We start from the raw sequence: 13,696 nt of genomic DNA on the forward strand, positions 1-13,696 counted from the left end.
CCTCCAGGGCCACCAGTTGCCAGTGGGCGGCAGGATTCGCCATCACCTCCCCCACTGGCAAAAAATCGCATCGGACAGGTGGGTTTTGCAAATTTTCCGAAGGGGCTACTACCTTCTCTTAGAGTCTACCCCTCCATCCATGCCACCTCAATACCATCGCATGTTGGAGGATCACTTCTGCGCCATGGAAGTTGCGGCTCTCTTAGCCAAGGGAGCCATTGAGCGCGTCCCTGTGCCAGAAGTAGGTCGTGGTTGCTATTCCCACTACTTTCTGGTACCCAAGAAGGACAAAGGCCTGCGACCTTTCTTAGACCTCAGGGACATCAACCACTTTCTTGGGAAGGAGAAGTTCAAGATGTTGACTTTGGCTCAGGTTCTGTCTGCCTTCGACCCTGGATACTGGATGGTAGCGTTGGACTTGCAGGACGCCTATTTCCACATTCCCATCCTGCCAGCCCACAGGCGTTACCTACGCTTCACGGTGGGCCACTAGCACTTTCAGTTTACTGTGCTCCCTTTTGGCATTAACAGTTTCCCCTCGGGTGTTCACGAAAGTCAATGGCGATGGTCACTGCTCATCTGCGCAGATCAGGGGGTTCCAGTCTTACCCTATCTTGATGACTTTTCTGTTGAAGGAGGAGACAGGGAGGGTCACGCAGGTGGATTGGCCCTGCTACTACAGGCGAACCTTCCCTAGTGCCCTACCTGATCTCATGAGGTCCTGACTCTAATATTAAGGGAAACACTACTCCCTTCTACAAACTTGGTGGCACCGGTTAGTTCAGGTCGTCACTGATACTAAAATTGACCTTCGTTTGGTCCTGAAGGAGTGCTTTAGATCTCCTTCTGAGGCCACATACAGCGTGAAACATGTTTTCCGTTAAATATGAACATTAGGGACATATACCCAGCTACAGAGGGACATTATACCCCGAACACAAAAGTCCACGAAGAGTCTGGTATCACGAGATTCTGCACATGGCCATCAATCCTATGATCAGACTGCCGCTTTGGAACGTTCTTCTCTCGCAGCAGCAGGGGACAGTCCTCTGACATACCTTATGTGTGCTTCTTTTGAGCAACTACATAACTGTCCTCTCAGACTGGTAACTTTAAAAACTGCTTTTCAAGTGGCCATCATCTCTGCTCGCAGGCTGAGTGAGCTTCAGGCTCTGTCCTCTAAGTCTCCTTTTCTTGCTCTCATCCGGAGAAGGTTGTCCTAAGAACCAGCCCTTCCTTTCTTCCCAAAGTGGTTACTTCTTTCCACATTGGTCAAACCATCACTTTGCCGACCTTCTTTCTGCATCCTTCTAAAGAGAAAGAGTGGCTCCACCATCTGGATCCAAAACGTGCGCTATCATTCTATCTGATCGCACAAGGCAATTCCAGATGGAAAACCAGCTTTTTGTTGGCTATGTGGGTGCTAAAGAAGGTCGTGCCGTGCAAAGGCGGACCATCTATTGGTGGGTTGTTCTTTGCATTAAAATGTATTACTCTTTGGCAAAGAAGAAGCCTCCAGTAGGACTACATGCACGTTCCACCAGGGCGACGGCAGCCACTACTGCTTTGTGACTTAGAGTATCCCTTCATGATATTTGCCAGGCAGCCAGGAGGGCATATCTGCACACGTTCACAAAACACTACTGCCTGGATTCTCAAGTCCGGAGAGACAGCTTCTTTGACCGTTCTGTTTTCCAGGACTTCATGTTGGTAACTTAGTTCGCAAATCTACCACCGGAGTTGGTATTGCTGGGGTATCTATTTTAAGTTAAGGAATCTATAACTAATAATCTCTTTCTGATGAACAAGGTTCTTACCTTCAGTAACGATATATCTGTAAGAGACATACATTAGTTATAGATTCCTTACCGCTCAACCCATCCTCCCCGTTCTGAGAACTGACTTCTAGGGTTGAGGATTTCCTTTCAGTGCCCTCTTTTTTTGCTTCACTGTCTTGCATGGCTCTGTGCTTCTGGCGTGGAATGTCTTGTGAACTGACATCTGCGCGCAAGGGCGGTGTCTAAGTAGATACCGCAATGTCATCCCAGCGACGCCGACGACAGATGTGGAGTCAACCATTGCCACTTATAGCCGCGCTGGGGAACTAAAAAAAAAAAACGGATCCAGTCTGACGCCCTGGGGTAATTCTAAGATAAGGAATCTATAACTAATATGTCTCTTACAGATATATTGTTACCGAATGTGAGTAACTTGTTAGTCCGGGCTATTCCCCTTTAGGGCCCAAGCTGTTATTTTTCAACATACCATGGACAGTTACCTCATGGCTCTGTGCTTCTGGCGTGGAAAGTCGTGAAAAGTACTGACGTCAGTGCGCCTGAGTAGTGGTTATATTGACGTTGTGGACATCCCGACGACGACAAACACAACGCCGACAACGTCACACAGTCGACCGAGACCGACGCCATCTACCGGCACTCAGGGGTACTGCTACAAAAAATCTTCCGGATCCAGCCTGACGCCTGGAAGTTCAAAGGTAAGAAATCTGTGGCTAGATCATGTCTCTACCAGATAAGGCGTTACCGAAGGTAAGTAACTTGTCCTTTAGGTCTAAAAAGAGAATGGCAGTCACTAGTCAGTTTACAAAATACGTACACAGCGTTCTTATTTTTATCTTTAATATACCAAGTGTACGAGCATTTGAGGTATTAGCCCCTTTTTGGAAGACGTTGTATAACAGTTTCCTCTAAATCACACAAGTTGGCACTCCTTAAAGGATGATTTATTGAGGGCGAAACCTCAGTGAGCATTGAAAGAGTTTGTCTATTTTTCATATCACAATTTTTCAATTATAGATAATTATAAATTATCTGTGTTCATTAGGTGCTAATGATCGAACATAATTGAACTTCTTGTTTCCCTATGCGGTAATAAAATGTCTCGGGTGATCTGAAAAACATACTGGTATTGCTGCTACATTTGCGTGTCTGCGCTGGCAGTGCAGCTGTGAATTCTTATCCTGTTCTTATCCTTTTGTTTTTTGAATGGAGTCATAATTGCTTTTACTTAGAATATCAAACACACCTTTATTTTTTGTTTGAGCAATTGTTACTTTAGGTTTTTAAAGAAACTTAAAATAACAAGTTTGTGAACGTTTATTCAAACTTGGGGTTTGGTATATATGGAGCCGTCTAAAGAATGAACCTATCTACAATGCAGTGGTTAGCAATCAGTGGAGATGCAGAGCAGCCAGGTGAGGGATGGAATCAGTGGTGACTGGTTATCTTTGAAAGTGGTTCGGTGTAGTACCTGTACTGAATTTCAGTAAGCAAAGCAGCTTGGGGAGGTTATCCCCCTCCCCTCCCTCCCCCCCCCCAACCCTCCCCAAGAAAATGTTCACAAAATACGCTTTGCTAAAAAAAATAGGTTCTTCGTTTTTTTAATCCGTTTCACTTTATTTATTTATTTGAAAAGTTGTATATAGCTCTGGCTTAAAATTATTAAAAGGCAATATGTGAAGTAATCGGTTGAGAAACTGCACTTTCAAACTGTCTGCCTTCTACCATGTTATTTATTTAAACTTTTACATTTAATATTTCTTTTTTCCGATAGCTAGTCAAAACTCCATCATATATTATGACATAGCACCTACAGGAATAGGTAGGGTTGGAAAATACAGTAAGGCAAATTCTACAGTCTAAGGTAGAGGAATACATCTAAACAAATTTAATAGGCTTGTATAGCAGTACTGTCATTCAGGCAATGGAAATCTTACGGGTTCAGGCACTGATAGTATTTTCTTGTCCTAAAATACCATCTACCCAAGAATATCCTCTGTGGAGGGATATGCTCTCTGGCATTCCTGGTCATACAAGGTTCACCAAGCCCTCTGACTATGAGATCCTGCACTGGGCTTCACTGCATAGCCTGGCCCCTTTCAAACCAAAGCTGTTTTTCTGGTACTATAGCAACCAGACCACAGCCTATTTCTTCATAGAGGAAGATATGTTAGTCCTCAAGTTTCTCTGTTCCACTCTGTTCAGTCCGTAAAGTGTCTTGAAGGACAATGCCTCTTACAAGAACACTGCATCAGAGCATATTACAATACAAACCTCTGTGTATGTGCTGTACTGATAGTGTATTCTGTTCCTATCAGTCCCAGTAAGGGTGGGAAATGCACCAGGCCCGGATGGGGTCCCGGTCGACCTCTTTAAATTCAACTTGGAATTATGGTCCCCAATCCTGACCAAAGTACTTGAAGCTGCTTGTGCCATAGGGCTAATTGACTTAGTCAGCCTCAATTTTTGTCCCCATTTTCAAAAAAGGCGATCGCCATAATCCCTCATGTTACCATCCTATCTTCCTCCTTGATTCACTTGGTAAGGTGGCGGGTAGAATCCTTTTAGAAAGACTCCAATCCTGGGCAGAAAATGACAACATAGTTTTTCATCTACAGTACTGATTCAGAGAGGGATTAGGAACGGTGGAGCAAGCAATCAATTTGTCCCTTATAATGGGGAAATACTTTGGTGCAATAGGAGGACAATTATATATGGTCTATGTCGATCTCACAGCCGTCTTCGACTGTGTGAGCCATCTTAAACTTTGGGCGATCCTCCTGGAAATGGGAATTGAATTGTCGCTGGTTAATTTTCTTCGAGAACTTTATTCCGAGGCAACGGCAAGAGTGAGGTACGAGCTCAATGGCGAACTCACGGCGTCATTCGGAGTAGAGAGGGGGGTCAGGCAGGGTTGTGTCCTGGTTCCCTTCCTTTGTACCCTTCATACAAATGGGTTGGAAAAAGCTATGTTAGAGGGGGGCCGGGACCTGCCCTGCATTGGACCCCGGCCAATACCGGCTCTTCTCTATGCCGATGACGCCGTGATCCTTGCTAGAACACCTTTGGAGCTCCAACGCAGCATAGAAAGATATCGAAAATTTATGAATGGGCTGGATCTAAAAATGAATATTGAAAAAACATTTGTAATGTACTCAGGCACGGGTTTCAAGAAAATAATGGACATTTTTATCGATAATATAAAGTTGGAAAGAACACACACATATCCATATTTGGGGATTTTAAAAGATAATAAGGCCTCATGGAAACAGGCGATTGAGGCAAGGAAATTATTGTTCCTCAGGGCTACGACCGCCCTGATTGCTTTTGCGAAAAGGTTGGGCAAAAGGTCAGCTCCTGAAATGATTAAAATATTCCAAGCCAAATGTGTAACCGTAGCCTGTTACGGAGCAGGGTTTTGGGGCCATGGAAAGGTGGAAGCTCTTCAGAAAATCAAGACTAGCTTTCGGAGATATTTGCTAGCACTACCGCAGAGTTCCTTGTCCTATTGTTGCCATTTAGAATTGGGTATGGTATATATTTCAGACACCATCAAACTCCAACCAATTCTCTTATGGCACCGGGTTTGGACGTCCCCTAAAAGTGAATTATCTCGCAACCTTCTTTGTGACTGTCTTTTGTTAGACTAGCCAGCTAATTTTGTGCATATTTTCTATGTAAAAAACTTTTTTTATGACCTGTCTCAATTAACCATCTCTGAAGTGTCAAGAAGCTCCTTAAAAAAGGATTTGTATGTCCCACTTAGAAGAGCTAAGACTAAACACAGAGGTTGGAAAAAGCTCAGGGCAGCATATTTTAACCATCCAGACTACCTTCCGCATATACAGCCTTACCTAACATTCAAGATGAGCAACTATGAGAAATTCCTATTGACCCGTTTTAGGCTCAATACCTTCCATCGTCTGGTGTCTTTTCCCAATGTTAATGACTGATCTAAGAACCTTCCGTTATGTCCTTGTGATGACATTTCCCCCCAGTCTTTGATACATATTGTACTATTTTGTAGATTTTATAATGAGCCTAGAAAATCTTGGATAATACCAATCTTAAAAATGCTGGGTTTATGTACTTGTCGCCCTGCCTGCCTAGCTCTCCAGTTTCTGGAAGATGAGTTACACACAAAAAATGTTGCCTGTTTTCTTAAATTCTGTGTTAGGCATAGAGCAGATCTTGGTTAAAGTCCATTTTGTCCTTTTTACTCATTTAATAAATTTAGTCTCACCCCAAGAAAATCGTCTAACTGGAAATGTTATTGTGTAATATATTGGTTTAAGATCTTTTATTGAGATGCTTTATATTTACATTGTTATTCTTCATTTCTATGAACTTTTATGGTTTTTTTGAATCTGGAAACCGATTGAAGGATTTTTGATTGATTGACAGTGCTTTGTTTTATTATACACACTGTCATTACTTTTTTTTACTTAGTATGATGGTATAAAAGTTGAGGACATATTAGAAATATGCAGTTATTCCACCTGTTAGTAAAGGCCTAGTGTTTATGAAAAATCTACCCTAGTGCATAAACCCTCCTTCCTCCAACGAGGTTTGCTACAGAAGGGTTTCCTTTAATCAGCAAAATACCTACTATTTACCAAGACACAGGCTGCAATAATTTCCTTTATAGTCAATTGTAGATAGTTATTATTTTACACATCCAAGGCTCTGGTTGTGTCTGAGCTACTTCTCACTGAGTCTTTTATGGTACCAGAGGACATCATAACGTTAGCAAACTGGGCTGTGGCACAACTTCACCTTTCCTTCTCCTCTTACTGGCTTTGCAAATACTGGCTTTTCATTCATGAATCGGTTTAGTAGTCCCTTATTGTAAACTTTTTTGTCCTTCCATGAGGACTGCTTCAGCTACATGTGTTCTTACTTTCACTGTTATTTATGGTGCTCTGTGAGCACTCTTTTCTTAATAGATCACGTTTGGTGGCTTGCTGCTGCACACGCTTCCTCTTATTACACAATATGCCATGTGCTTTTCTTCATTTCTGAACTGCGCCGCTTTCACTTTAAATTTAAGGAACGGCATAGCAGTGCGCCTTTCTTGAATTTTTCTCCACTGAGCCGCTTTCAATTTAAATGTAATATGGGGCAGAGGTGAGCGCTGCTCTTTAACACATACAGTGGCCTCGCGCCTGTATTTATAAATGGCGTGGCTTTTAATTTAAAGGCACCTTTAATTGTTTATGAACTGCGCCGCTTTCTTCCATAACCCACTACAGCGTATTTACAAATCTTTAAGACTGGCCAACCAATTAATTGCCTTTCCAAACACGCTTAGCCGACAGCTGGTTCTTCTCCCGTCCCCCAGTCACCCCCTTCCGTGGTTCACTGTTGATCCAACTTGCTCTTTTAACCCAGCTCTCATCTCCCCGCCCCTCCTCCATCCTTGACAACTTCCCTTGCCGCTGTCTCCTGAGCACTTCTCTCATCACAGCAGTCAATCTCTGTGAGACTAGTAACCTTTTAAAAAACTTAAGGCTTTTTAACCATTCAAATAGAGTTTAACATTTCAACTGTACTTTCGGCTAATTTTCTTCCTCAGATTTCACAAATCTCTTGCACCCCACAGCCAATGTGATGGGCTCGGGACTCATAGGGGCGTGTGAAGTAGCCCTGCTCTTCACAGCACAATGCAGTGTTTTGTCTTGCACCTCTACATCCCCACAGCACGCTCTTCACGGACAACAAACTTCAAAATAGGTTCTTAAAATTTAATTAACTCAGTTTCAATGCCTGCAGCCTATTGATAACTCCCTCTCCCCGTCAGCAATCGCCTACACTGCGGGCGGCAGCAGACTGTTTTTACATACTGCGTCTCTGCCGTCCCCACAGCTCCATACTTTTAGGTGCATCGCGAACAATATCGGGGCAGGCAGACGAGCCCAGAGCGAAGCAGTGCCTTACTGCATTACAGCTCAGCCCTGGGGTATTCAGAGCAGGAAGTTTACAAGACAAGGGAGCATGGTGTACAGCACTGCTTCCAAGCAGCCAGCCCAGCTCACATCTCCGAAGGTCCACTGATGAGTCTTGGTTAGTCAATTGTACTGTTTTTTCACACTTGTGGTGTTAAACATGGCTCAGTTACCCTTGCGGTGGCTTTCGTGGCTAGTGTAAAACTTTCACCCATGCGAGACCTATTTCATTGCAAACTCTTGTTCCTGAAACGAAATCATTTGCCCATTACAAAATAAATCACCCAGATGCTTTATTCCTTTCTGCTGCCACCTAAACATAATTAAATCATAAAAAATTTCCGGAAATAGCTCCATTGATATAAGAGGAGTATAGAAATTTAATTTCGCTAATTTAATATGCTTTCGAATTTTCTGCCAGACTCCAAAAGCTGATTTCAAAATCTTATATTTGGTTTTTTTGTGATAGCTGGGTTCTACTATTCTCAAAAAGCTACCCTTAACTTTCTCACCCAGAATCATTTGGTAAATTGATGGGGTCTGGCATTCTGCAAGTTCAATTCTTTCACCCAAAATTAGAGGGCCAATGTATTGTAAGACAGCAGAAAAGTAATAAAAAAGAAAATACGGTACGTTCCATCCGCCACATTCCTTGCTAAGAATCATTTTTTTAGCAGCTTTTCTATGGCGTTTATAGCCCCAAAGAAAGCGAAATATGGTTCTTTCTAAATTTTTGAAAGAGTGTAGTTGGAAATCCAGAGGAATTGTGCGGAATAAGTATAAAACCTTTGGTAGAACCAGCATTTTTAAGATGTTGGTTCGGCCATAGAGGGACAACCGTAAATGATCAAGACGCTGTAATAAAGTGTTGATTTGGGTGATAATAGGGTTTAAGTTGCGCTCTGGTATTTTTTCTATAGGTAGCGAGATTTTAATTCCTAAATAAGTGACTTCTAAAGTAGTGGGGATATTAGCTGGTGGGTTTTCTCCGGAGCACAAAACTTGAGTCTTTTCCAAATTAAGTTTATAACCCGAGAAGAGCCCGAACTGTTTAGCAATCTGATCAATAATAGGTAAGGCTGTTTGAACATCTGCTGTAGTAATCACGATATCGTCGGCATAAGCAAGGACTCGGTAGTTAATATTGGCTAAATGTATGGGTTTGATATTAACTTCTGAAAAAAAACGATTAATTAAGGGATCAATATAGAAAGCAAAAAGTAAAGGAGAACAGGGACATCCCTGACGGGTACCCCTGGAGATTGATAAAGGTGAAGATAATTGTCCATTGATTCGAATGTATGCTTTTGGGGTAATATACAAAGTTTTCAAAGCTTTAATGATCCCCTGACCTAATCCCTTCCTGAGCAGAATTTCCCAAAGATAATCCCAAGCAACCCGGTCAAAAGCTTTTTCAGCGTCTAAGAATACGAGTCCAATATTAGACCGAGTTGCTTGGGACCAATCCAAGAAGGAGATCACACGTCGAATGTGATCCGCGGTGTCTCTAGCTGGGATAAACCCATGTTGGTATTTAGAGACTAGAGGGGAAATAATATTAGAAAGTCTAACCGCTAAAATTTTAGAAAAAATTTTGCTATCAGAATTTATAAGTGAAATAGGACGAAAAGATGAGGGCAATAAAGGAGGTTTGCCTTTTTTAAGAAACACCGTAATAATAGAATCGTGCCATGATTGGGGGGAGTTACCTTGCTGTGCATTTAAACATAAATCCAATAGTTCTGCTTTCAATACATTCCTGAAAAGTTTATAAAATTCTAACGGAATGGCGTCAGGTCCTGCAGCTTTTCCTGAAGCTAGGGACATTAGGGAGAGTTCGATCTCCTCCCATGTAAATGGCAGATCTAGTTTCTCCTTCTCTTCAGTAGATAGAATAGTATTCAATACTGGATGAATAAACTGATTGATCTGGTCTAAACAATCAGGACGATCATCATCCGTATATAATTGGGAATAGAAATTTCTGAAAACTCTCAGAATATCTTCCAATTTACTAACTGTTATCCCTAGATGGTTATCTATTTTATTGATACTAGCAAAAGCCGCTTTCTGCCTTGCCCTCTTTGCCAAAATTTTACCCGAATTCTCTCCAACTTCATATAACTCTGTCCTAAATGCAGAGACTTGTTGTGCAAGTTTCGTAGCATATCGTTGATAAATCGTATTTTTTAGAGCTGCTAATTTCTTTATAATAGTTTCCGTAGGTAAACCTCGCTTACATGACTGCATAAGTTGAACCTCTAAAGATCTAAGATTTTTAAGTTCAGAAGTTACCTGGTTTCGGGTCTCTTTTTGTTTACTCAAAGAATAACTAAGTGTTTCACCCCGAACCCCGCATTTGAAAGCATCCCAAACTATTTCTGATAATGTAGTGCCTTTATTATTAAGAAAGAATTCCGGAATCCACACGTTCATACGATCAACATAAACTGGGTCAAACAGTAATTTGCGGTCAAAAGACCATGAGCGGGTAGTATTAACCATATTCAGTGCAAACTTGAGTATTAACGGATTATGGTCTGAGATAACTTTTGGAAGGACCTCAAATTCTATTTGAGCTAAATCATCATATAATCCCTTATATACAAAAAAATAATCTAATCTAAAAAATCTTTGGTGCGGTGCAGAAAAAAAAGTGTGTCCAAACATACCTCCTCGCTTCTCATGGCCTACATCAGTTAGTCTGTACTCTTCGATGATCCCTTTAAGTGCTGTAAATACCTTCTTTTTCCTACCCATGTATGGAATCCTTCTATGAATATCAAATGTTTCTTCCAAATGTAGATTAAAATCTCCACAAAAAATAATATTGGGTGACCATTGTGACAGCTCTAGACTTAAAAAATCAAGTGCACCAGAATCATCCAATATAGATCCATACAAGGAACATATAGTAACTACCAAACCTCCAACTTTAAGTTCTGCAATCACCCACCGTCCAGATAAATCCTCTTTAACTCTTTTAACTTCCCCCATTCCACGCCTCTTGAGTATTGCAACCCCACGTGTTGTGGCACCCTGACGAGAGCATCCTACCACTTCCGACCCAAGATCTCTTAGGGTCCCTCTATTGGACCAAGCAATATGGGTCTCTTGAATGCAAACTACATCCACCCGCATAGTTGATAGCATCTGGGCCATTATACCTCTTTTTCTTTTATCATTCAAACCACATACATTGATAGAGTATATTGACAATTTAGCCATTATAAAATATTTTTGAGTGAGCTAGACTAACCACACACATATGAGCAACAACTGCCGAAATTCGTTTCAGGATTTAATGATCAATTTTTCTGTGGGAAGAAATGATTTTTTTAAATACCTACAACTTCGTAGCTTCTTACAGGGCCATCCCGCAATTCCACCGATTAAAAATTCTTTATTAGAGCTTTTACAAAGAAAACCTCGAATAGGTGCTATATATTCAAGTCTAATGCAGGAATTTGGGGATGATTTAGGCCAATGCCAGATTAAATGGGCCAACAGTCTAGGCATAGTAGGTGTGGATATTTTATTGTCAATAAGAATGGCTGCAGAATGTCTTATAACCGGGATGATGAAATCCCAACACTTCATGTGTATCCACAGCCTTTATTATACTCCTAAAAAAGTAGTTAAATGGAGTACATCGGCAGGCACGAATTGCAGCCGATGCGGATTGTACGCAGCCGATGAATTGCATATGTTCTTTTTTTGTCCTAAATTATCATTGCTGTTTCAACAAATTGAAAATTTTTTGTCTATTATTTTGAAATGTAATATAAAGTTAACTAATGAATTAGTATTGCTTGGTATAGACCACACTACTATTCGGCCTAGACCAATCTCTTATTTTCTATTTTTATGTATGGCCGCAATTAGATCTTGTATCACCAAAGAATGGATTAGTCAGGATCCCCCCACGTTCTTTATGTGGAGGGAAAAATTATTATTTATGTTTAATATGGAATCTGCTATCTATAAGCTCAAGGGGGTTAAAAAAAGAATCATGGGGGAAAAAATATGGGCACCAATTGCCGAGTGGATTTGATTTAATTTTATGTACTCTATAGTTGTTATTCCAAACTGTTTTCTGTTAAAAATGTATCATATAATTTGATTTTCTTTTTTTGATGACACTCTGCTCTTCTTTTTTTTATATATAGTTTTTTGTGGGTTGTTTATTATAATGTTTTGCTGTATTTCCTTGCAATAAAATAATAAAACTTTAAAAAAAAAAAAAAAAAAAAAGCAAACTCTTGTTCCATTTTGGTGTAGGGTTTTTTCTTGTATTGTGTTTCATCACTGTTTCGAGTGCTGCATAAATACTTTGCACTTTGCATCTACCCAGAGCCTGAATTCTTTTTGTGCCAAGCTAAACAGGGTTAAGGAAAAGTTAACTTAGCGTCTTTTTGTGGTTCACCCTGACAGGGATTTTGGTTGTTGGTGAAATAGAAGTCACTCCCCATTCAACCAACAAACCATTTTCTCACGAGGAAGATAAGCAAAAACAAAATAAAAAAAATCCGTTTTGGAATGCAGTCACATGGATGAAGGTCTTCGATCTCCTACAGGCTATCGGTATTACTGAGTCGAATTGGGGTGGAGAAGGGTAACACAAATTGTTACATGCCTAATGAATAATAATTAGGCAGGTCATTCCGTGACTCCCTGCAATTCTCTATTTTGCTACCAAATTTATTAGTACATAGGACCGTTCACAAAATGTGAATGGATTCACAAAAAGTCAGGGTGTAGTTTGCAACCGCTTTTTGGGTATCGAATTTTAGTACAACTTGCCCTAAGTCTATAGCGCGACTTCTTGTTATCTGAATTTTTGCTAATACAGAGGCTATTCATCCGGCAGTACTGTCATTAGAAGTTATATTTTGTCTTCTAACTCAGTAAAAATAATGAACCATAATGAGTTTTTTTCCCTTTAGTCACCGAAAGAGCAGTGTCAAAATGATGTGTTACTGAACGACTGTATTTATTTTACAGAATTACCAAGCCAGTATCAATGATCTCAGTAAAGTACTCCAATTGGATCCAAATGTTGCTGAAGCACAAAAGGAATTGGAAGAGGTCACACAATCGCTGAGAGCAGCAACAAACATCACAGCCAACAGCCACGATAAGCCAAGAAAAAAGATACAAATACAAGAGGTAGGACAATGCCCTTTAAATACAATGATTCTTAAACATGCATGCTAGCCAAATAACTTATCACAATTATGGTCAGAAAAAACTTTACATTACCTGGACCCCTTTGTGTGCCTCTGTTGTGCTGTTTAAAATTATATCGGTTGCTGCAGACTAAATATTGTCTGTATCATTTTAAACAAGAGAGTAGGATTTTTAACCACATGACTGCTGGCCGTTTTCCCCCCCTGTGCTGGATTTTGCACTTTTGCTGCCACCATGACGAGCTCAGCTCGTCATCAGCACACGACACCCGTGGGTGATGACGAGCTGAGCTCGTCATCAGCATCGAAAGGGTTAAACAAGAGAGTAGGATTTAAATTGTGAATTATTTAGGTAAACGGTTTCTGAGGCTTTAACCACAAATGGGTTTTTTTCTGTCCCAAAGCGATTTGTTACATAAGAACTTCACTATTCATTGTGATGTTTGAAATATGCAGGCCAGGCCATTTTCACATGTTGCTTAGGAAATGACGTGCGGTTGCCCTGATAGAGATATTGCAAATGTTTGTCTTTGTACCCTATTAGTAGAATCATCTTATTTTTCTATTATTTGCTATTGTTAGCATCCAGTGTTGAAACCAAGTTCATCACGATGTGCTGCTATTTGTCTTGTTATGAACATAATGAATTTAAATATTTTTAATATCTTTGGTGTTTTGAAAATATATTTATAAGCGATTTTCTTTTAAGATATTTGTTTTTGTTACAGATTTTTTATTTTCTTAAACATGTGCTAAATGCTTTTTT

General features: G+C 40.5%; 1 protein-coding gene across 1 annotated transcript in view; it reads left to right on the forward strand.

Moving 5' to 3' along the window:
- Positions 1-13,696, forward strand: part of SPAG1 (sperm associated antigen 1) — a 1,072,862-nt gene that overhangs the window by 934,655 nt on the left and 124,511 nt on the right. The window contains exon 17 of the mRNA XM_086966056.1: positions 12,746-12,910. Within this exon, the coding sequence (XP_086822182.1) occupies positions 12,746-12,910 (165 nt within the window). The remainder of the gene's footprint in view (positions 1-12,745; positions 12,911-13,696) is intronic.

This window comes from Lissotriton vulgaris, chromosome 4_1 (genome assembly GCF_964263255.1).
Source record: "Lissotriton vulgaris chromosome 4_1, aLisVul1.2, whole genome shotgun sequence".
In the NCBI taxonomy this organism is placed as follows: Eukaryota; Metazoa; Chordata; class Amphibia; order Caudata; family Salamandridae; genus Lissotriton; species Lissotriton vulgaris.